The following is a 24004-nucleotide window of genomic DNA, read 5'->3' as shown; positions in this document are numbered from 1 at the left end:
TTCCCTACCCCCACTCATTCCCTTTCTCTCTTTCTCAAATACACATGTGGGGGCGCGCGCGCACACACACACACACACACACACACACACACGCACACACAGGCTCAGGGTGGGAAGCGCGAGAGGTTCTGCACACTTGGTGGAGAAGACTGAATTCCAAGCAAGCGGATGCCCCCGAAAGCGGGCTCTGTCTCTTTAAATGGGTTGTAGCAGTGGGGGAGGGGAACTGGCCGGAGCTGGCATTGTCCAGTTTGAACTGAGCACCGGAAGTGAAGGGGCAGGGCCAGGGCCGTGCACTGAGCCCCCGGCCATTGTCCATCTCCGACCAGGGCACTAGCCACCCCCTTGACCAACTCTCTTTATCTCTTAGAAAGGGAGGCTACCTCTTCAAGTAAGGAGATCCTATACTTCAGTTCCCCCACCAACCCCACTCCTTGGGGAGGGAAGTGCACTTTAAGGGGGACTCTGAAAAGAGGAGGGTCTGGGAACCCAAGTGTCCGGAGTACCTGAAGAAATGCCTCCATCCACCTACCCACCTAGTCCCTCTCCCAGCAACGGATAGGGACGCGTTTGGGATGGAGACAGCATGAGGACAGCTGGAGGAGGGAGGAACACTTTTTGGATTCCTACTGCTCGCCCAGGAAGCACCACGTGGAGTCAGTTTTAGACACAGATTTGGAAGGAAAGGATTTTTTACACAGAATCAATTAGGAGTACTTTGAGAGGTCTAGAGAAACAGTCGAAACTCATGGAGGCAGAGACATTCAGTGAGTCAGGGACAGCCCCTTGCGAGGCAGCGTCTTGGTCAGGACTGGAGATCAGCCCTGCTGCGTCTCCAGCCTCCCCCCCGCTTCCCCATCCCAGGCTTCCTAATGTCCTGAACTCCAGGTCTATCTAAGCACACGGGGGTGGGGGGTGAGAGCGGGTCAGCGCCAAGCAGCCGGGTCAGCTCGGAGGCCTGAAGGGGAAGGGAGGGGGAGGGGCGCTCAAGAGCTGGGGGAGGGGGAGGGCTCATCCATTTCTCCCTTGACAGGTGGTTTGAGTCTCTGATTGGCCAGAGCTGCCAGGCTCACACCTCCCTCCCCCAACTCTCTGGAATGTATAATTATCTGCGCGGGGGGTGGGGGTGGTGTGTGAGTGTGTGTGGGAGCAGTCACATGGTTTTAGAACTACCCCCCTCCATAAGCCCCCCACCTGTATGCTGCTTTGGGGGGTCCCCACTAAGTCGTTAAAGTGCAGGATTCCAAATTCCGGGGTACTCAAGACTTCTAGGGCTGACGGCCCCCATCTCCAGATGTGTGTGTGGGGAGGGGGTGTCAAACCTCAAGGTTCTGAGAAGAGACACCCCAGAGGTGTCAGAGACCACAACGATGGGGGAGGGCCGGAGCTGGAGCCAGAGGGAAAGGGAGGGGAAAGAAGAGGGAGGGGAGGGGAGGGGGCTGCCCGCGGGGGGTTGGGTCATTGTCTTTTAGAATTTGGGAGCCTTTGAAAAGCCGTGGGCCCTCCCACCGCTATTGTGCTGGGGAAGATGTAGCGGCCTCTTCTCCGAGCCACCCCTTTGCCTCCGGACTTCTCTGGGGCCAGCAGCCACCCGACCAGGGGCCCGGGGCCGCGGGCTCAGCCGACTACCATGGGCTCTGTGTCAAACCAGCAGTTTGCAGGTTCGAGCTCGGGACTTACTGGGGACACCTTAGGCTTCAGGGGCGCCCAGGAGCCACATAAAAGGGAGGTGGGGAAATGTCCCCCAGACTGGCCGAAGGACCCTAAGTCTGTGCGGCCTCCTGCTTCAGGGGCCATTTCTGGACCAAGGAACCCTGGTGTCCCAGTGGCGTGCACGCTGAGGCTACGGGGGCGGAGGGAGAGAAGAGGAGGGGCCTGTCCGGCCATCTATCCCCGGGCAACGTGTTGTGGGAAGAGGAGCAAAACTTTTGGGGCAACACTGGCTTCAGTGTAAGCTTGGGGAGCGCGGGAGGCGGCCAGGACACTTTCCTCGCCAGCTGGTTGGTAGCTGCAGCCACCTGGGTGCCCATCCGCGGGCTGGACACTCGGGTCTCTCTGCTGGGTCTCGAGAGCACCCTCCGATTCCGTGGGCCCCCAGTTGAGCGTCCTCCCAACCTCCAGGTGGCTGCGCCAAGGCGCCGGAGGAGGCGCAGGAGGACGCCGCCCGGGCCGCGGAGGAGCCGCAGCTGCTGCACGGTGCCGGCATCTGTAAGTGGTTCAACGTGCGCATGGGGTTCGGCTTCCTGTCCATGACCGCCCGCGCCGGGGTCGCGCTTGACCCCCCGGTGGATGTCTTTGTGCACCAGGTGAGACCGACGCTGGGAACTTCGCCGGGGGAAGGGGATGTTGGCGCGCATATTCAAGGTTGGGCGGACCTACTCGGCTGTTGGATTGAGGGAGATCGTGGGCCCTCATTGTGCGCTCCCATCTGTGTCGTGGCACCCCAGTTCTGAGTCCCCATTAACTCCAACGGGACGGGGAGGGTGCTGAGTCTATGAACAGTACCCCCAACCTTTCCCGGAACCCCTCTGGCTTACCACGTGTCTGTTACCTCTTTCCCTTGGGAAGGGGGCAGGGGGCAGGGAGGTGACCCCATGTGGCAGAAACTAAGGTTGTATTGTGCTTGCCTGTGGGGGGAGGGCGAGCAGGCCAGCCAGGGAAGCACATGCCGCGTTCAGAGCAGGGCCTTGAGCGCCCAGCGTCTTTCACTAACGTGTGAATGGAGCTGCCTGGCGGGAGAGAGGCAGGCAGACCTCTCTGGGATCAAGCAGGGGTAAAACTGAGAAGTCAGCTGGGTCTCCTCACCCAGGTGGTCACCCAAAACTCAAGCACTGGGGCCTGAGTGAGTTTGGCAGATCCTTGAAGACTCTGGGGACCTGAAACCTCTTCCAGCGGACCCGTCTCAGACACATAATTAACCTACGGGGCTTTGGCTGTGGAGTTCTACCAGGAAGGAAAACCGGAGTCCAGGCCTTAGATTCCTAGTCCAGGCTGGGAGGGAGTTAGGTCACAACCCCAAGTTCTCAGTTAAAGCAAGGCAGCCCAGTGGGGGTGAAATTCAGTGTCGCAGGGCAGGGGGTGGAGGGAGTCTAGCCTCTGGACCTATTCTCTGCTTGGCATTTATGGCCCCAGACGGCCATTGATTGCTGTCCTAACATTCCAGCCTCGAACAAGGAGCCAGAGACTTCAGGTTCCCCTCCTCCCCGGCTTCCTCTTCCTTTCACCCCCTCCTGTATATCTTAGAAGTGTTCCGGTGGTCCTGGGACACCAGCCACCCATAACAACCACAGAAAGGAAGTTGCTGTTTGGGTCCCTTCCACCTTTGGAGGTTTGGTGTGTGACGTGGAAGAGAGAAATTGATCATCTCGGGTCCTGTAGGTTGACACCCAGACCGGGCAGGGAGGGGTTACTTTGGAGAGGTTGGCTTTAGGAGCCTGGGGGGAGGGGAAAGGAGGATGTGGGGATTAAGGGTTGGAGCCTCAGGGATGGTATTCTGGAGGGGGAGGGGTGGAGAAGGGAGATCCTGGGTGGACTGGTGGGAGGCTACAGGGAAGTCTCCCGAGCATGGCCTTCCACACGAGGACACGGAGTGGGGGGGTGCCAGGAGCCAGTTCATGTTGGGGTACTTGGCGGAGAGGGGGGTCACTGGGCTACTGGAACATCTGCCCTGTACGCTGCAGCTTGCTTACCCACCTCCTTGCCTTATTCTGTATCTCCTCCCACGCTTAACCCCCACCCCCAACCACCCAACAACTTGTTCAGGCTTTGCCCCCAACTCCCTGTCTCATTTACATATGTGAATGATAACCCACAGGAAGTAATTGCGGGAGAATGAAGGGAATTGGCCTCTTTAGATCTATTAAATCACTTTATTACAGGAACCAGCTTTGAATGGCCCTCCTCAGCGGGGTAGCCAGCTCTCCCACTTTCCCATTTATCTGATCACAAAGAGATTAAAATCTCTTGGTCTGGAGACTGACTGGACAGCTTCCCCAATTTTGGGAGGCTTGGAAATAAAGAGACCCAACATTTTCTTGCGTCCCTTCCAAAGGCTGCCAGATAGGGGCTGGAAGGAATGTAGCCCCTCATCTGGGGTTCGTTAGTGCTTGTCCCAGTCCCAAGGAAGGTGTTCCTGAACAGATGAATCTGTGCCCCGATTCACTTAACATTGGGATCAAAAGCAGTTGGAAAATACTGGATTTTCTAGAGGAAAGCCGGGATCTTCAGGTTTGGGGAGTGGAATCTGCATCAAGCTCCTTCAGATGGGTCAGTTGGGAGATAATCTGGACTTCAGGTCTTGGAATGTCCAGGGACATGCCACTGTTGAGTAAGTTATCAAGAGGGAGTTGAGCAGGGAGAAGGTATCAAGAATTTGTCTCCTAAATGCCCTCTACCAACAGTCACAGAGGACAATGAGTGGAAATTCCCTGAACGGTACCTGGTAGGATAGCATGCTGCCCGGGCTTGGGTTGATCCTCAAACCCTACGATAGTGGTAGACTGGTGATTATAGTCCCTGCACTTGAGAAATCTGAACTATTTCTTTGGGGATCTAATGTAGAGTAGATTCAGGATGGTCCCTAAAGATTGTTCTTCGGAAGGAATGTGTTCCCAAAGTCTGGGTGTTGGGGGGGGCAACTGAGAAGGGGGTAAGGCTGCTCTCTTTAGGAAGAAAACCCCCCCTTCTTTGGCTGCTGGTGGTGGGTATCCTGGAGCCCGAGATGATGAGAAGGATAATAGTCGCGTTAAACATCTGCCAGGGGAGAGGGTCAGGAAGCCCCTTTCTAAGAAAGGAAAAGGAGGGAAAGCAATTTAATATTTTCTTTTCCTTTCCAAGGTTGGGCTTACTTGGTTCCTAGCACTATTCACAACTGTTCTTGTGCTCCCTCTCAAAACATTTCAGGCCTCCCCAGGAGTTGATGAGTAGGAAAGAAAACCTACCCTTACCCTTAAGAAAAAAAAGGTAAAAGAGATTTCTCTAAACAACACTTCTATTCATTCAGACACATCTTTAGACCCAGAATCTCTGCTTAACCCTGTGCTTAGGAGAATTTAAGAATCATAGTATTGGCAGATGGCCAGCCCTTAAATCAAGGTTTCTCAACTTCAACTGACATATTTTGAGAAAGATAACCCTTTGCTCAGAGCATCCCTTGGTTGTGACAACTAAAAACATCTCCAGACCATGCCGTCCCAGAGGCAGAATCCCCCCTCAGCTGAGAAATAGTTACACAGGGAAAGCAGGAGCAAGAAGCCATCAAATTGTTTGTCTAAGATTCACCAAGAATTTTGAGATCTTCGTAGCCATTGTAAGAGTTTTGTCTTAACTCAATGTTTCCTATGGCTCAACTCCCAAACCCCCAAGATTTGTAGAAATTGGAGCGCAAGAAAAGGCTCCCTGCTTACTCTCTAGCTCTTCAGATCGCAACTATGTCTAAGATGGCTTTCTAGCTAAAAAGCGGCATTGGAAGGCCTGGAGCAAAAGAAGAGCCCCAAGCTGACTAAGGGACCAGGTTTGGGTTAGGAGAAAAAATTTCAATACTGAAGCCACGTGGCTTGCTTTTTTCTGCAAAGGCTGAGTGGGAGAGCTACCTCAGGCGGGGTCTGGATTAGGACTCCTGGATGCTGCGGTCCAGGAATGTAAAGAGATATTTCCCACCTGGTTTATAACTTTACTCGTGCCTCGATTACTCACCTCATATCTAGTTAGTGATGTGCTTGTCTTATCTCTCCTCTAACCTGTAAGCTCTTCTGAAGAGTGGGACTAGCTAGCTGTCTGGTTAGTTTCTTCCTAATATGCTAGTATGGGCTCAGTGGGCCCATGAAGAAATAAGGAGCTCCCGAATCAGGAGGACATTAACAGTTTGGGGTCCCTGTCAGCAGAAATCTTCCTCCAGAGAAAAAGATTGGAGATAAGGGAAGGAATGTTATGCTGATAACTGCTCTTTCCGGAGTGAGGTCTGAAATAGGGCTGGGCTCTGAGGTACAAGTTGGTGGCTTGAATGTCACAGCGTCAAGACCCAGATGGGATCCTGTAGTTTCTGCTTGTGGACTGGAAGCCACAGGTTTGGTCATTCCTTAGTTCTTCATCTTAACCGGACAAATCAGATTTTAAAAAAGTAAGTGAATCCCCCTAATTTTCAGGAAGTTGGTAGAGGTTAGTTTGAGCATTACGGGATCTTCTCGTGTCTCTCTCTTTCTGAAGAGACATGCTTTCTAGACAGTGTCCCAAGGAAAGGCTGTGCCACACTCCTGAGTGAGCTTTCAGTCTGAGAAACTTGTCACCTTTCAGCCCGTAGGTGGTTTTTAGTGACTTTCCCCAGGGCAAGGTTGTTTCTTGAACATTCCTAATCAAAGCACCTTACTAGAATTGCCTGTTTTTTGGGGAGGGGGGGGATGGTGCGAGTTACTCTAGGGAAAGCCTCCACCCTCCCTTCTTCCTGCAGGCATGAGTAACAGTTACTATCTGGGGAGGAGGAGAAAATTTTCAGGGATAGTACCTCATGTGTACAAACCCATTTCAAATGATCTCAGCTTGGAGTTATTTAATTCAAGCAGGAACTCAAAATTCCAAGAAGAGTAAATGAACAACTGGGTTTCTGCGTGAAAACTCCAGGACCCTTTCTTCTGCACCCCTTGGGTGGATGGGGGCCTGGTGAGAAGTCAGTTCCCTATCCTTGAAAGTGTGATCCCCTTGAAACTCCTTCCTGACGATGGAAGATTACTGCCCCAGGAGTTGGGGAGATAAGGCCTCGCAGTTCCCAATCTGGCTGTTCCTTCGGTCTCCCGCTCTGCCTTTCAGTGCAGACAGGGTGCTGAACAGCGCCATCTGGTGGAGAACGCAGGACCTGGGGTCCCGGCTGCATCTGAGCAGAGGTGCCATGTGGGGGCTGTCCGTGTGTTGGCAGCCTCTGATTCTGGACAGATCTCTTTCCTCAACCCTCCCTGACACATCACCAGACAAGCTGTTTCAGGTAAAACCGTTGGTTTCCTAGCCCCTACCAAGCCCTACCTTCAGGAATGAAGCCCAGGTAGGAGGACTATGATGACACTTCAGGACTGAGTCCTTTCTCTCATCGGCTTCCTTTACTTCTGGGCCGCCATCAGAAAGTTCTAGAATATGTATATGTGATTTGCATTATAGTGCATAGCACTGGCTGGAGGGTCAGGCTAGTTGGCATCAGAGCACCTCTGTGGCTCACTGAATTTGGATGAGATGCTTCCCTTCTCTGCTTCCCTGATCTCAGCGGTAACGTGGGGTGATAATGAGGCCTACTTGGCAGTCTTGGTATAACGGGTTAAGTGCTTAGAGCTCTTCTAGTAAGCATGGGTAAATATCAGTGACTTTGGATAGTGGAGAACTTGGGTTATTCCCCAAACGTTTGTGTACTGCTAGGTGTTTAGCACTGAGGGAATAGACGGCATACTAGACAGCCTTTTGCTGGAATGGCCCTGAGAGTTGCAGAAAAACCAGAAACTCATGCTTGCCTCCCTTAGACCAAAACAAGTTTCCTTGAAATTCTGAGTGCCGCTTCTGTAGAAAGGAGCAATGCTGCTAAACATGGGCATTGTCGAAGCTGGTGATGAAGGGGATGGCCTTGCTTTTACAAATGGTTAAAAAAAAAACAACAAAAAACCCGCGTGTGTCCCACCTTCATCGAGCAAGTCCCAGAGAAACTCAAGTGTCCTTTTTACTCCACCCCATTCTTGGAATGACAGAGAATGTCACTCCTTTTATGTGAACTGGGGAAGCCCCAGATTGATGCTGGGCTGGAGTGTTTGAAGAGTGGAAGCTTAGTGGAGACAGTGGTGAGGTATTAAGAAGGAAACAGAGGGTCTAAATATTGAATTGGCCTGAGTCCTTCCCTTCCACCCAAAAGAAATGCCATCCTCCCCAGTGCAGTGGGTCCCCTGGGAACTGCCTACCCTCCTGCTTATCTCTTCTCCCCCCCACAAACCTTTGAAATAATTGATCAGAATAAATAACCCTTATTCAGGTTCCTGCATAAAGGATTTGACCAGAGGCGAGGGTTGGGGGGCGGGGGTCCTATGTAGTTCTGCCCCTGGAAGGCTGGGATGGCAGGTCAGGAAGAAGGAAGGATGGCTACTGGTGGTGACTTTGGCAGACCCAGCACACTTGACTGGGGAAGAAAGGTGTCTCTCCATTTCTCTCGGTGACCATAACCCCAACGTGGAGAGGAAGGAACTGATGAATGTGGTGATTGTGGGGTGGGGGGGAAGCTGCAGCCTCAGGAACTCCAGGAATCTGACCACCAGAACCAACCAGTGTCAACTCTTTGTTTCCTGGGACTGGGCTCTATTGGGGGAGCTCAAGCCTTGCCCCTCCCCCCCCCAGGCCTTTTCTTTTTTTGGAGGGGACCGGGGAGAGGGGCGGGGCCCTGCTTTGTGTGTGGTTGGGGGTGGGATGGGGGTGGTAGCAAGAATTTCAGGCTCCTTTCTGATGCAGGCCCTGTGAGGCCAGCTCAGTGGGGCAGCACGGTGATTACCTATCTGATAAGAGAGGAATTCAAACTATGTGTTGTAGAAAGGGGCGGGGTGGGGGGCAGGGAGCCACCCCTGGAGACCACCAGTCTAAATCTTGACCGGCTATGGTAAGGTGCCTGCTGGGTTATTTTTTTGGTGTGTGTTTTTTGTTTTTTTTTTTTAACTTTTGAGAGTCTTATAAACCTCAGATCCTCCAGTCCTGGGGAGTGGATGATCTGAGAGGACCAGTCAGTTTCACATTGCCTAGGAGGTGTAAATGGATATTTTTTTCCCCGAGTTTCCATAGTTACAAAAACCAGAGTTAAAATTTTGAGGCTCCTGGTAACTTGGTTCTCACTGTGACCCTGCCCTGGTCTAGTCTGAAGGGGTTGATGATAATTTCCGCTCACTGAGGATTTGTGTGTGCAGGCTCCGTGTTAACTACTCTTCATGCACAAAACCTCAGAGCTCCTCCATAAAATTACTTTTTGCTCTATTTTATAGGTCAGCACAGAAAGGGAACAACAGACCCTCAGACTCCAAACCCTTGTTATTAATCACTTACCTGCTCCACCATCACAGCTGGAGCTAGGAGTGTCCCAGCCTCGGAGCCCACTAAGCAAATGGGAGGACCTGTGCTTTTACATCCTGGCAGATTGGCTTGTCCTTGCTGAGTAAGAAACAAGTCAAACGTAGCTGCATATCAGGGTCATTTCAGTGCAAGAGCAAAGGGGAAAGCCCTTCACCTTTCTGCATTGTTTTTATTTCCGTAGCTGCATATCAGGGTCATTTCAGTGCAAGAGCAAAGGGGAAAGCCCTTCACCTTTCTGCATTGTTTTTATTTCCGGCTTTGACTCTCTGCCCCTTCCCTCACTTCAGCCTTGGGGGAGGGGAGCGGTCCTCCTGTCCCAGGCTGTTCCTGTGGGAAGGAAAAGAAGGGAGAGGCTATTCCTATGATGGAACTGGGGGGACAAAAGCTACAGGTAATAATACATGAAATATTAGCTGAGCACATTCTCGATGTTTCCATACCCACATAATCTTCTTTAGAAACTTAGTTGGGCAACTTACCTATTGCCCCAGTCTCTGAAGGAACTGAGGCCCAAAGGTGAACATTGACTAAGGTCATGCAGCCAACAGATGGTAAAACCAACATTTCATGAACTACGGTGTCTGGCACTCAAGCTTAGGCTCTTCGCCACTGATCCCAGTGGGACCTTTGTGTCCAGAAATGCCGTCTGAATTAAAACAATTTAAATTATGGATAAATTGGTAATCCCATCTGGCATGTTGCCCCTAAGGCCCAAGTCCCAGTTTGAAATATTTCTCCTACCAACCACCACCTGCGTAACATAATGTTACTTATTCAAGCTCCCGCAAGCCAAGACTGGGCGCACTGATCTTTTTGCTTCTCTGAACCCTATTTTCGATGACTGCACTTTGTTAACATTTGATACACTCTTTGGATGTTTGACTGTAATGGCGTAAACTATCATGAGGTCTATCCTGGGGAGGGTATGGGAGAAGGAGGTCACCTCCCACCAGCATGGAGGTGTTGATGTATTAAGTGGCAAGACTGAGCTTTAAATGGGGATCCCTGGGTTTTTCCTGATCCTGTTATTGTCACTCAGCTATGTGAGAACTCCCTTTTTTGGGGGAAGGCTGCTGGGCAAGTGTCAATATTTTCAAATAATGGTATAAACGTGGTGTTTTAATAGGGTTGTTTCAAACATTCTAGATCTTTTTTCCTTCACCCGGTAGTATCTGGTCATCTTTCCAAGTCAGATAATTCAGATTTATTTACCTCTTGGTTCATAGCAAGTTTTATCAGTCTATCTCTTGACTTTCACAGGTTTTGTTTTTGTTTTTTTTTAACATTTTGATTTTAAACCCTCTGGAATATATTTTGCATAAATGTGATAGACAGTGTAGAAGTCTGGCTCAATACCCAAAATGGGTAGCTAATTTTCTCAACAGTTTTGAACTGTTTTCTTCACCTGTTGATTTCTCTATATACACTTGGATCTCTTGGGCTAAGCTTACTGATCCATCTGCTTACTGTCTTTTCCCTTGACCTTGCAGGAACAGTACTTTGGTAGAATTCCAGACTTGGAATTCTTGGAAGAAGGTTGCAAGAATAATACTGAGAACTCCCCATAGGACCTTTACCCAGATTAAGCAAGTCTTAATATTCTGTCCCATTTGCCTTGCCATTCTTCATGTACAGATACACTTTTTTGGCTCCTTTTTTTTTTTTTTTAATTAACATATAATGTATTATTACCCCCGGGGTACAGGTCTGTGAATTGCCAGGTTCACACACTTCACAGCACTCACATACCTTCCCCGATGTCCATAACCCAACCACCCTCTCGCCCCGCCCCCAAACCCGTTTGTTTTGTGAGACTAAGAGTCTCTTATGGTTTGTCTTTTTGGCTCCTTAATCATAAGGTACATCAGGCACCTTTATTGCTAAATATTTCAGTGTGTATCTTGGAAACTAGGGTCATTCCCTTTCACAATCTCGGTACAAAGATCCAAAAACACCTGGGCATTTAATATTGAAACATTTATCTGTATTCCATATGTAAATTTTGTGAGTTGTCCTAATGGTTTTTTTGCCCCGTTTAAGGACCAGTCCAGCAACATGCATCCCATTTACTTGTTCGGTTTCTGTACTTACTCAAACTTTGTTTTTCACACCTCAGTATTTTTAAAGTGTGCAAGGCTGTTATATTTTACAATTTTATATTTGTTGATTTTTCCCTTCCTCTCTTGCTCCTTTCCTCTCTCCCTCCCTCCCTCCCTCCCTCTCTCCCTCCCTCCCTTCCCTCCATCTATAAACCCATCATGGGGCTTGAACTTATGACCCCAAGATCAAGAGCCACACAGTCCACCTACAGAGCCAGCCAGGGCCCCTATTTGTTGATGCCTTATGAAAGCTAAGTTTAAGAACTTGCCATCTGTTCTATTTTAGTTTAAATGAGAATAACTACCCAAAATTTTACGGCATCTGTTTATGTAATGATTGTTCTTTGTTCATGTAACCTAGATCCCTCATTCTTAACTGTGGTGGCTCTTTGGGTTGACGTTTTCTTTACTGAAAACATGGAAATATTACACTTGTTCTTCATAACTTATATAAGAATGTGTGTCTGCAGTTTTTTGGTATAAGAACGGAGACTAACATTAAAATCTATCATGTTTCCCTTCCCCAGAGCAAGCTGCACATGGAGGGCTTCCGGAGCCTGAAGGAGGGTGAGGCAGTGGAGTTCACCTTTAAGAAGTCTGCTAAGGGCCTAGAATCGATCAGGGTCACCGGCCCTGGTGGGGTGTTTTGTATTGGGAGTGAGAGGCGGCCCAAAGGGAAGAACATGCAGAAGCGCAGATCAAAGGGAGACAGGTATGAAGGCGGAGACAGGTATGAAGGGGGCTTGAAAGGGGAGTGCTCTCCCGATCTAGCCCCTTTCTTGGACCAGGACACCAAAGAACAAAGTGAAGCAACAGTTCGGTGTTGGGGTTCTGCCTTAGGATGTGGGAGGTGGGGAAAGGGCTGTAGGTGAGAAGGGCGCTTGATGACCTAGCTCTTTGACTTGACAAGTAATTGTGCTCTGTGAGCTCTTGCCTCCATGGCTAATTAGGGGCAGTGATGCTGGCCTCATGTGATGATTTTAGAAGCAAAGGAGACCACGAATGTGAAAGTCCAAGTGATGGGGACAAACTGGTGTATGTCCCTGTTGCTTCTTCACTAGGTCTCTCACAAGTGGCTGGTTTCTTTTGTCTTCCCTGTGTCCTGGAGCAGACCATATAGTCTGACTCCTTTTTATTATCCCTATTTTTAGTGAAGGACAGGTACCGTTTCTTAAGAGTATGGTAGGTAGCATCTTACCTCTCTCCCAAATTGTAGTTCCTAATTGGGGTCCATGATTTCCATTGGTATTTCAGTATTTTCAGGTTGACCTGAATCTGAAGATACCATCTGGACAATTACAGATTTGGGAAGAACTTCGAGGTGTCAGTCATGGTCATATTCCTCCATTTCTAAGTGGAGAAATTAGTTTCCAGGAAGGGGAATGAGTACAGTAACTGACCAGAGCCCAGGTGTCCTCACTCAGAGGTAGACTTGTGCTCTAGCCCCCTTCTCAACTTTCCCGTCCTGCTCTGTACCAGGTGCTACAACTGTGGAGGTCTAGACCACCATGCCAAGGAATGCAAGCTGCCACCCCAGCCCAAGAAGTGCCACTTCTGCCAAAGCATCAGCCACATGGTGGCCTCGTGTCCCCTGAAGGCCCAGCAGGCCCCCAGCTCACAGGGAAAGCCTGCCTACTTTCGGGAGGAAGAAGAAGAAGAGATCCATAGCCCTGCCCTGCTCCCAGAGGCCCAGAATTGAGCTACAGTGGGTGGGGGCAATTTTTTTTGCGATCAGGAAGTTTTGAGGAGGAGGCAGCAATCGGCAGAGTGGAGAAAGTGGGGGGCAGGGCGGGTAGGGGGCAGCTGGCTCTGCCGTGCATCTCAGGCCGGGGTCCACAGCATCACCCCCTCTTCCCTCTTGGCGCAGGGTAGGGGGGAAGGGGTGAGGCCAATGAACTCCAACCGCGCTCTATCCAGATGCTCTCGAGGGTTTTGGAGAAAATCCCGCCCTTGTGTGCTTTATCTGAGTGTCCACCCCCGGAACTCCAGCTTTTGAACATGGCCTGGAGAGGGAAATGGTTTTCCTTTTGAAGAAGGAGATGTAATAGTAATTTTTCCCATGCCAGAATGTAGAGATTAAGCATGAGACCAGATTGATGGGCCCAACCCACGAACCACTACATTCTGTGGGCAGGAGTCTCTCGGGGGTAAGGCAGGGTTTTTCCACATCTTGTCTCGTAACCCACTGTTGGGATATAGGGTGCTGAGGACTGTCTCAAGCAGTGGGTTGTGATAGTAGCCACAGGATGGTTGGGGGATCGGCTACAGACCTCCTATTCCTAAGCTGACTCCGCCCCATTCTGGGCCAATAGAATTTTATTTATTTGCTCCCGTGGATAAGCGCACCTTGGGCCCCACTTTCTCCAGGATGCCAACTGCACTAGCTGTGTGCGAATGACGTATCTTGTGCATTTTAACTTTGTTTTCGTAATATAAATATTCTGGTTTTGTATTTTTGTGTATTTTAATCTTAAGGCCCTCATTCCTGCACTGTGTTCTCAGGTACATGAGCGATCTCAGGGATAAGTCGGCAGCAGCTCCGGGTCTACACAGCAGGAATGTTTGCTGTTTGAGTACCAGGGCGAACATCTAGTTGGAGTGCATAGCCTATTGAACTACCTCAGTTTTGGCAATTAAAGCTGGCTTTTCTGCCATAGTGTTCTCTTGAAACCCCTCTACCTTCAGTGATCCGTGGGAGACTAGGTTTTAACGCCGTTTCCCCATGACTTGACCTCCTACTGAAAGATTGGAAATCGGTCTGAACAGGAAAAGATGGTCCAGGAAGTAGTACTAGGAGAGCTGCACCCGCTGAAAGGTGCCGAGGGGGAGCCCAGATTAGTTGTCTATACGTGTAATAAGGGATTCCTGTTCCAGATTTCTAACCCCAGGGCACAGGACTCACTTTACATACCAGATCCATCCTCCACTGGATTGGGGCTAGGCCTACCATGCACAACAGGGTGTATGTGTGTGAGTGTGTGTGTGCACGTGCGTGTTTTAAAATGAGTTGGTAAGTTTGGGTTTAAGAAGAACAACTCTGGACCCATCTTGAGCTGCCCAGAGATGGGTGTATGAAACAAAGGCTAAATTTCTTAACCTTTATAAATTCTGGGCTTTTCTCGTTGGCTTCCAGAGAGTCCATAAGCCATGGCTTCCTCGAGGTGCCCAGAGCCAGTGCCCTGCTGTAGCAGTGATTAGTGTCGTGGTAGCTAAAGGAGAAACTTTCTATTTACATGCTGTGAGATCACCACAAACCTACCTCACTGTTGAAACGGGGCAAATGCAATAGAACGCATTGGGTGATGTGTGTCTGATCCTCGGTTCTTGTCTCCCTTGCTCGTTGCCCCCCCTAGTTACCTTATCTGTCTGGGTTTCGTAGGACTTCACAGATAGCAGATTGGGCGATTGCTAGGTGGCCTGGTTTGTGTAAATAGAATGTGTTGGTCTTCTCCATGTTCTTTGGGGGTTTTATTGTTTACAAACTTCTCTTTGTATTGAGAAAAATAGCCAAAGCATCTTTGACAAAAGTTCTGCACCAGGAAAAGAATCTGGAACATTGCTTGGTGACCCTCTGCAAGTGTGGCAGTCTTGAGCCAGCCTTTCCTTTGTGTTCCCTTCCCCTATTTCTTATTTTGCGCCAGATCTTCTGTCCTAAAAACCTGACTCCTACCCTACCCCTCATTTATCTCCCCTCCCCTCAAAAAGCCTCCACACATACACATTTCCATCTGGTAGAAGTGAAGAACACTTTCTCCCTCGTTCCCAATCTCCTGTGCCAAAACCATTCCTTGATGTGATTCATATTAATATGCTTGTATTTGGTTGGAATAAACCTACTTGAATCTCCAGTCTTAGGGTAGAGAGCAGCAGAAGCAATGAAGGGTGGGGGCCTTCCATGTAGAAAGTAGGGTTGGGAGACCAAGAAAGGGAAGATGAATGTATATCCAAGTCACTCAGGAACTTTTATGCAGGTGCAAGAAACTTATGTCAAAGCGGCCACAAGATTGTTTAATAGGAGACGGACGAATGTAACTCCATGTTTACTGCTAGAAACCAAAGCTTTGTGTGAAATCTTGAATTTTGAATTTATGGGGGGGTGGTAGGAAAGCTGTACCTATCTGTTCTTTCCCTGATCCTTCCCCTCTTTCCTGAACTACAGGAGACTGAGCCCCCTGGGGCTTTAGTGACTCCATCTCTGGGGAGTGTTGATTTGATGGTTGATTTTGCTGTGCCAGGTAATTCCTTTCCCACTTGCTGTTGTTTTGTAACACACATGCTGACCCTTTTCCCTTCTCTCTTTACCCTGGGAAAATACAATGAATAAATAAAAACTTATTGGTACTGAAACTGTCCTCTTGTTGGGTCTTTAGGCTGTTTTTTCTTCAATAATTCCTACCTTCTTGGACTGGGACTCAGAAGTCAGGGAAGAACCATTACATTTCCTGTTCAGCCATTTTGTTAAAAATGAATCTTGAAAATTCAGTCCTCTTAGCACCTCATTACAGTGGATTTTGTTTCTAGTTAAGGCCTCTTGTCCTGTTCCTTGGAAGCTGCCACATTCAAGAGGGGATTAGGAGCATGGCATGCATAAGAATGGGGTTGCCTGTGCCACTGGCTGGGATGAAAGGATGGGGCCATGGCTTGGGGCATGAGACCCTAATACTTTCTCCCCTGCTCCTCAAAGCCTTTTACAAGTCTTAATTAATTAGCCCCCTGCAGCACCCCAGGGAGGGAAATACGCGAAACTAGGGAAATTGAGGCCAGAGGAAGTAACACTGATTTAGCTATACAAAAACGTTAACATTTTCTTTGAGGCCAAGTGTGCTAGCTTTCTAATGAACATTGTATTTTAAAACATCTAGTCCCCTCCTTCCCAAAAAGGGAGGGGATTTTTTAAAAAATTGATTGGAGGTGTGCCATCTAGTACACAAAGTGCACAGAAATGGCAGAACAAGGGTAAGAAGTTTCATTCCAGAAACCTCATACCAAAAGTCAAAACTGACCACGGAAGCAGCTGAAAGCAAACTGCAGGGCTTCAGTAAATGGTCTTCCTGCAAAATTGATCTAATCAGCTAGGCTGAAACTTAGTTCTCAGGATGCAAAGCAGGAAGCATGGAAAAGTTAAGACTATTCATGGGTGGGTTACTCATCGCTAGGGCTTTCTTTTTTTTCTTTTTTTTTTTTTTTTTTTTATCGCTAGGGCTTTCTTTGATCACGTGTGTTAAAAGTAACCCTTTCACGTGACATGATGAACTGGGTGCTACCAGTGCAAGAACTCTTCCTGGCCTTGTTTCCTTGATGAGACTACAAAGTGAGAAACTACAAGAAGGTTCTTTAGAAATTGAAAAGGTTGTTTTTTTTTTTAATTTTGAGAAAATTGAACTCTTTAGTTTCTTTTGTGAATCCCTCAAGTTCTTGCAACAGTTTTCCTTAAAGGTTACAGAGCCTAATGCCTTTGATTTTTCAAAAGGGTTAATTGGCCTTTCATTGGTAATTCTTAGCGCTCTTCCCAGCCTCAACCCCAGGTCCTGAATCTGAAAAGCCTAAAACGTTAAGTGCTTTAAGTCACAAGATGCATTGATAGCAAGTGCGTCTGTGAGACACTAGGGCTAGGAAGTTACCAAACGATTAAATCCACTAAATAAAACTGCAACATGGAAATACAGAATTTAAGACTTGAACCAGGACTCCAACGCCCACTTCTCAGGATTTCCAGCAAGCAGCCCCATTTCTTAATAGTCCTAACCTGCCACCAGCTGCTGATGAGCCCTTGCGCTTCTGGCATGGGGATCCCCGAATTCTTGCCCTGTGGAGCAGCCTGCCGGAGGCCTCTGATCTGGTTCTACAGACCTCCGTGTCCCCCCAGGTGATCTGGACCCCGCCTTTCCCGGCCGGGTTCCCGCCACATGGCCCAGAGCCCGCTCCCCCGCCCCCTCAGTCACGTGAGCGCGGCGCTTGGTCTTTTCGCTAGGTCTCCACCTCTCCACCTCTCTCCCTCCATCCTCCTTTCTCCGATCCCGGGAGTGCAAATTCGCCCGCAACGCTAGCACCGCCCCTCCTCCCAGCCCGCGGACGCAGGGCTGAGCCCCGCCCATTGGTTGACAGAGGGGGCGTGCTCCAGCGCCCAACGATGACGTGGTCTTCCAGCGCCACGTCGTGAGGAAGTGGAGCAGTTGGAAGGCGCCGGCGGTTCTGAGCAGGTGCTGTGTTCAAGCGGTGGGTGAGAGGGGAGACTGCTGGGCGGGGAGGCGGCTGTGGGAGAAACAGAGGGGACAGTGGAAGAGATGAGTGAGGGAATAAATAATTTGGAGAATACTGAGATTGGAGGTGACTGAGGCGACACCTGAAAGGATTAGTGTGTTGGTGCGCAGAATGGGAAACGGTCTCGGGGAAGATGGAGAAGAAATCAGGGAAGGATCAGGATGTAGGCACTACGATGCGGCAGGAAGCGGACTGGGATGTTCAGGAGCAGTCAGTGCAGATGCCGAGGAAAAGGGCATAGCAGCAAGGTCCACGAAGCCAAAACCAAGGAAAGGCCTCTGCCCCAAAGGTCTCATTGGCTTATAAACTCTGGGTAGTGAAGAATTACAGACCAGGGTCTTTGGATCCTAAACCTAGCCACTTTCCACAGTCCAGATAAATCTCTGCGAAGTCATCCGAGGCAGTTTGCAAGCTCTGGTGATTTATTCTCTCTTGTTTATCCAGGATTACCCATCTGGCGTCTTGTTCTGGGCACATCTGCCAGGGCAGGAGCTATGTCATGGATCAAGGAAGGAGAGCTGTCACTTTGGGAACGGTTCTGTGCCAACATCATAAAGGTGAGTGCCACTTGGCCTCCTGATTAGTTGGGTAATCTTGTGTCAAAACCTGTTATTAAAATTGAGTAACACATGACGTTAAGTGGAATTTAATAATGGAACAAATGAGTGTTTGAATTGCAAGGTAACTTCCAGGTCTACATTTGGCAGATTATTGTCCTAACGTTCACACTTTTAGGAACCCCAGGACTTCCCAATATCACTGAGTAACCTAGACTGTTAGGTCTTCCTTATAGGGAGCTGAAATTTGTTAACTTGGAACTTTAATCTACTTTTCCTTGCACTGTTCTCTGGATTTAGATTGAATAATCATTCCTTGATGTTGCAGTAGAGCATAACAGTTAGGAGTTTGGATTCTGGAGACAAGCAGAATGGAAGTCTTCGTCTATCATTTACTAACCATGTGACTTCAAATGGTTGTTTTGAGGATGAGATGAAACATAGACTGAAAACAGCACAGTGTCTAGCGGTTTTTAATGACTGCTGTTATTGGGGCTGTTTTCAGCTGTTTGAAGACTATGGTCATTCTATTTCCTACACCCCTTCCCCAGATTTTGCCTCCGTTTTTCTCTGGGGATCACAACAATGTTACATTTTCTGCATATAACAGGTTTGAGATTGAAGACAGTCAGCCTGGTTTTGTCTTTCAGCAATCTGTCGGGCAGTGTGTAGCAGTGAACTTGTGAGTCAGCAAGCCTTGTACCCCAACCCCCACCGCACATTTATACACAAATGCCAAGTGATCTCTGGCAGGCCGGGAAATAGAAAGCATCTTCCTAGGGGAGCACTGCAGTCACATGTTAGGAAGAATAAGCTGCATGACTTGACTGGAATTTTTCTTTTTTTAAGACTACACGTGGAGAGGGGCGCCTGGGTGGCTCAGTGGGTTAAGCCTCTGCCTTCGGTTCAGGTCATGATCTCAGGGACCTGGGATCGAGCCCCATATCGGGCTTTCTGCTTAGTGGGGAGCCTGCTTCCCCCTCTCTCTCTCTGTCTGCCTCTGCCTACTTGTGATCTCTCTCTCTCTCTTTCTGTCAAATAAATAAATAAATAAATCTTAAAAAAAAAAAAAAAAAGTCCACCCGTGGAGAACAAAAGCTAAAAATGTTGGAGAGGTGTAGGGGAAGTAGTCAGTGATGAGGCCCTTCAGTGAGGGAAATTAGGCTAAGGAGTATATTTTTGCTGTGATGGATAACAAAAGGTTGCTCTAAGCCAGATAAAACATTTTATTGGGTCCCCAGACTGTCTTATTTGTTTGCTTCTGACATTTACATTTTTTTTTTAAAGATTTTATTTATTTATTTGACAGAGAGAGATCACAAGTAGGCAGAGAGGCAGGCAGAGAGAGTGAGAGGGAAGCAGGCTCCCTGCCGAGCAGAGAGCCCGATGCGGGACTCGATCCCAGGACTCTGAGATCATGACCTGAGCTGAAGGCAGCGGCTTAAACCACTAAGCCACCCAGGCGCCCTGACATTTACATTTTGATGAAAATCCCAGTTTCAGCTTCTCATGTGTAATTAGGGGAGCAACAACATTGAGCCCCTTTTTGCAGTCGGATAGAGTAGATTCCTCTTGTCTGTGGAGGATACCCTTACCACTGGACTGTAGCCATCAATATCATTCCTGTGCCTTCCAGGTGGAGACATGAAACCAAAGTGGTGGTCAAGTGCTTATGGTTAAAAGATGAACTCTGGAAGCATACAGACCTCAGTTTGAATAACCACTTGGACTTTTCTTAGCTGTGTGACTTGTGCAAGTCACTTGACCTCTCTGAACCTATATTTTCACCTATAAAATGAAGCTAATACTATTTACTTTATAGGTTTATATGAAGGAAAAACTGAGATGAAGTATAAAAAGCCTTGTATAATACTTGGCATGTAGTAAGTGCTCAATATAAATGAATTTATATAAATAGGCAAAAGTGCTTAATACCAATTTATTGAGCCAGCAGCTCAAAATATATCCAGTTCCTTCCTCACGGGGGCTCTTATCATCTAAGTCAAGCCTATCAGCCAGGGGTTTAGTGTCTCCCTGAGTGCATCATTTGTCTTCTTATTTCACAGGCGGGCCCAGTGCCCAAACACATTGCCTTTATAATGGATGGAAACCGTCGCTACGCCAGGAAGTGCCAGGTAGAGCAGCAGGAAGGCCACTCACAGGGCTTCAACAAGCTGGCCGAGGTGAGTTTGGGCGGCAGAACCCAGTAGGAACAGTGTGTGGAGAATCAGACAACAGCTACAGAATCAGGCCCTGAGTTTACTATGGAGCGTATTTTTTTTTAATAGCTGTTTGTCTGTTGTTTGCTTGCCTGCTTAGGTCTCATATCAGCATGAACAGAAATTAAGTTATATAGTGAATCATCACAGAAAATTAGAAATAAGAACAAAATTGACTTCTCTTACCACCTCAGTAAACCAACAGTTTATAGTTTTCTATGCATCACCCCAGTCCTTGTAATATGTTCTAACATGACTTAATATTTGTGAAATTACACATGTATTTTTAGTAACCTTATTTTATGGGATATTTTGGCAAGTCCTTTTCCAAGGTTGATATGTAGCTTTTCGAACTATATGTTTTAATGCCTGTAGAATATTTTATTAGCAGGATCTGATGTAATTTGTTTAGCTGCTCCACTATTATCTGATCTTATAAATAGTTCCATTTTAGAATAAATTCTTGGATGTCACATTTCTGGAGCAAAGGTAGGGTGACTGCCTATCCTGGATTGACTGAGGCCTTTTAATGCTTAAACTGGGAAGAGTGCCAGAGAGCCTGGGTCATCACTAGAAGCAAAGGCCAAGAGGATTTTATGCCTTTAATGCATGTTGCAAATTGGAAAACATTAAATTTAACAAGAACAGAATGTGGTCTGTCATTGTGAAGCTAACTTCAAGAAGGATGGAAATTCGGTATGGACAGCCCTCAGCTTCCCAGCACAAGAACATGGCCTGATGCCAGGGCAGTGATACTTTTTGCCTTGAGTGAGTGGATGTGGGACTCACTTGAACACCCTGAGGAGGTCTTTAGGTTTGTTGACCCCAGCTTCTCTTTTGTGACTAAGTAAAAGGCAGTTTTGCCCAGTGCTTGGGACCTTAAGCTCTGAAATCACTCAGAACTTGTGGGCACCCCTGCGCTACCACTTCCCGGCTCTGTGACCTGCAGCAAGTTAGACAGCTTCCCTTTGCCTCTGTTTCTTCATCAGTAAAATGAGGACAATAATAATCTCTATTTTCGGAGATTATGTAAGGATGAAATAAGATGGCACGATGAAGAGTGTGTGACAACAGTTTTGGCATAAAGTGCCCAAAAAGTTGGCGTTGTTACCATTCGCCGCTATAATGACTGGTCGGTGGTAGGTTCCGCCCCAGCTGTGCCAGCCAAAAGGTGGCTTCCCTGTTGTCTGTGGAGCCTGAGTCTGTTCAAGTGTCAGGTTCTTACTGGTAGTTCCCCCCAGGTGGCAGTGAACTGGGTTGTGTCTATGTCTGTTAAGGGATTAGAAAGGCAGCTCGCTTCAGCCTTGTTTCTTTAGGTTCAGTTCTGATTGAATGTCTTCTGTTCCTTACCCTTAACCTCCAGGCTCCCTATCTCAACACTGTTAGTCTCAGCTCTAGTTAGTTCTCTGCCTTTAGTGGTTCTGGGTTAGAGCACCCCCAAAGGACTGGGTTTATTTATTTATTTATTTATTGAAAAGATTTTATTTATTTATTTGACAGACAGAGATCACAAGCAAGCAGAGAGGCAGGCAGAGAGAGAGGAGAAAGCAGGCTCCCTGCTGAGCAGAGAGCCTGATGCAGGGCTTGATCCCAGGACCCTGGGATCATGACCCGAGCCGAAGACAGAGGCTTTAACCCACTGAGCCACCCAGGTGCCCCAAGGACTGGGTTTAAATATGAGTTGCACTTCTCTTCAATGAGGTATAATTTCATACGGTGAAATGCACATTTTTGTGCATTTTGTTTTGACCGTTGCATTACCTGTCTAATCCTTACCCCTGTCAAGATATAGAACATTTCCATCTCTCCAGAAAGTTCCCTTGTGCCCCTCTTCTCCCAGTCAAACCCTGTCCCACCTCCTCTTCCCCTCTTGAGGCAACCACTATTCTGATTCCTATCACTAGAGTTTTTGCTGTTCTAGAACCTTATATAATGGATTCATACAGTGGAGTTGTAGCCCTCTGACACGTTTCTTCTACTGTCTGAGCCTCAGTTTTTCTTCTCTATAAAGTAGACATGAAGTCAGCAGTGCCATTCTCAAGAGGTTTTTCAGAGAATCGAATGAGATAATATATGTGAAAACCCTTTCTAGATTTAATGCTACACAGCTGTGTACTCGATGCCTTGATTCTTATAACTCATCAGCCTCTCAATCTAACAGGAAAAATGAGCTTATGTTGAGAGTAATAATTCCTTGTGTGTGGGTTTTTTTTTTTTTTTTGAGATTTTATTTATTTATTAGAGAGGGGGAAAATGATCGGGGGACAGGGAGCAGAGGGAGAGGGACAGGCAGACTCCTCACTGAGGGTGGTGCCTGATGTGGGGCTCATTCCCAGGACTCTAAAATCATGACCTGAGCTGAGGTCAGATGCTTAACTGACTGAGCCACCTAGGTGCCCCTAATACCTTGTGTTTTATATTGTCCTTCAGCCTCCTTGCGAGTGATGGATGGTGCTCCTGTTTTACAGATAAGGAGAGTTAGGCCCATAGAAGTTAAATGATTTGCCTACAGTCACATAGCAAGTGCACGTTGGAGTTGGGGACTGGAACCAGATCTTGACTCTGTCGGTAAAGAGTTCTTGCTAGTAAACCACAGTTTACTCATTAAGTTCACATTTTTCAGTTTCTCAAGTGGTGGCTTTCTGCTTACTTGATTTGTTATTCTGACAGAAACACTGGGGTTATCCTAGCTTTACCTGGTTTGGGGAGGAGAAGAGTCTGCCTCTCGCCTCCAGTGCGGAGTGGGAGCAGAGGCATCCCTTATTTGCCTCCCTGCTCTTCCTCGTACTCTAGCTCCTTGCCTTCTCCCTCTCAGACCCTGCGCTGGTGTTTGAACCTGGGCATCCTAGAGGTGACGGTCTACGCATTCAGCATTGAGAACTTCAAACGCTCCAAGAGTGAGGTAGACGGGCTAATGGATCTGGCCCGGCAGAAGTTCGGCCGCTTGATGGAAGAACAGTAAGATTTTATCGGAGTGGGGCGTGTGCTCGGACACCATAACCCTCACCCCTCTTATCTCAGGCTTATTTAAGGAACTCTAAACCCTTTTAATGTTAGTCAGATCTCTGATGGCATCAATGCAAGCTAGTTTTTCTTCCCTTTTTTTTTTTTAAAGTAGACATTTATCCGATGATATAGAGGAATTTCACAGAATTCAAGGACAGGTATAACCAGCCTCAAACAAAACTGAAACCAGGAATTGAAATCCATTAGATAGGGCCTCTTCCTACTCTCTGTACTCCACCTTTCACCGCTTCAAGAGAACAGCCCAGAATGAACTAAAGCCCTTAATTAATAGCCCACTTTAGATTTCTATCCCGCAACCAATAAACTGTGACCAGGGGAGTAGCATCAGAGAAATGTTGGAAAAGTCTTTTTCTGCCATGTAATCATCCTAAAACATGACTATGCTGCCCTATATAGTCTCTTGGAAGGGACAGGATGATGTGTATGAGGCCTTTATGGGGAAGACTCAGTACTGTTCTTAGCTATCACTAAGTTTAAACTAACTTAGGGAGCAAGGCTGGAAAGGGACAAAGAGGAAGTTTGATGGAGTGATTTGCTTCAAAGTGTGGAAACCTCCCCAGCCAGGACTGCTCCAAACTTCATTACAACCCTTTTCTGCCCCGCTCTTCCCTGTACCAGGACCCAGGGGGATGAGAGAACAGAGAGCCTAGGGCATCCGTGGATCTGGGCCTAGAACAATTTTGTCATTTCTTTCTTTTTTTTTTTTAAGATTTTTATTTTATTTATTTATTTGACAGAGAGAGAGAGAGAGATCACAAGTAGGCAG

At 47.9% G+C, this 24004-nt stretch overlaps 2 protein-coding genes across 4 annotated transcripts in view; both read left to right on the top strand.

Annotated features, from left to right (window-relative positions):
* Nucleotides 1-1630: 1630 nt before the first annotated feature.
* LIN28A (lin-28 homolog A) lies at nt 1631-12873 on the top strand. The gene is made up of 4 exons (XM_045979835.1): nt 1631-1661; nt 2122-2306; nt 11702-11886; nt 12654-12873. Exons 1-4 carry the CDS (start codon nt 1631-1633, stop codon nt 12871-12873), a joined length of 621 nt encoding a protein of 206 aa, XP_045835791.1.
* A 4454-nt stretch (nt 12874-17327) lies between these two features.
* DHDDS (dehydrodolichyl diphosphate synthase subunit) overlaps nt 17328-24004 on the top strand; it is a 30208-nt gene continuing 23531 nt past the window's right edge. For 2 of the 3 annotated variants that reach the window (XM_046009506.1, XM_046009493.1), the window contains exons 1-4: nt 17342-17390; nt 17880-17992; nt 20059-20175; nt 23027-23169. In XM_046009506.1, coding sequence (XP_045865462.1) covers nt 17930-17992; nt 20059-20175; nt 23027-23169 — 323 coding nt within the window. In that variant the 5' untranslated portion in view covers nt 17342-17390; nt 17880-17929. Of the gene's footprint in view, nt 17391-17879; nt 17993-20058; nt 20176-23026; nt 23170-24004 lie in introns of all 3 variants that reach the window. The other variant, XM_046009500.1, reaches the window with a different exon arrangement.

Source organism: Meles meles, chromosome 1 (assembly GCF_922984935.1).
Source record: "Meles meles chromosome 1, mMelMel3.1 paternal haplotype, whole genome shotgun sequence".
In the NCBI taxonomy this organism is placed as follows: domain Eukaryota; kingdom Metazoa; phylum Chordata; class Mammalia; order Carnivora; family Mustelidae; genus Meles; species Meles meles.
This window is presented reverse-complemented; position numbering and strand designations above follow the sequence as displayed.

What these genes read in the sequence shown, in the direction of transcription:
- LIN28A (XM_045979835.1), top strand. Translation starts at nt 1,631, where the DNA reads ATGGGCTCTGTGTCAAACCAGCAGTTTGCAG. An exon ending in TGGATGTCTTTGTGCACCAG is followed by an intron (nt 2,307 to 11,701) that starts GTGAGACCGACG and finishes TCCCTTCCCCAG; the next exon opens with AGCAAGCTGCACATGGAGGG. An exon ending in CGCAGATCAAAGGGAGACAG is followed by an intron (nt 11,887 to 12,653) that starts GTATGAAGGCGG and finishes GCTCTGTACCAG; the next exon opens with GTGCTACAACTGTGGAGGTC.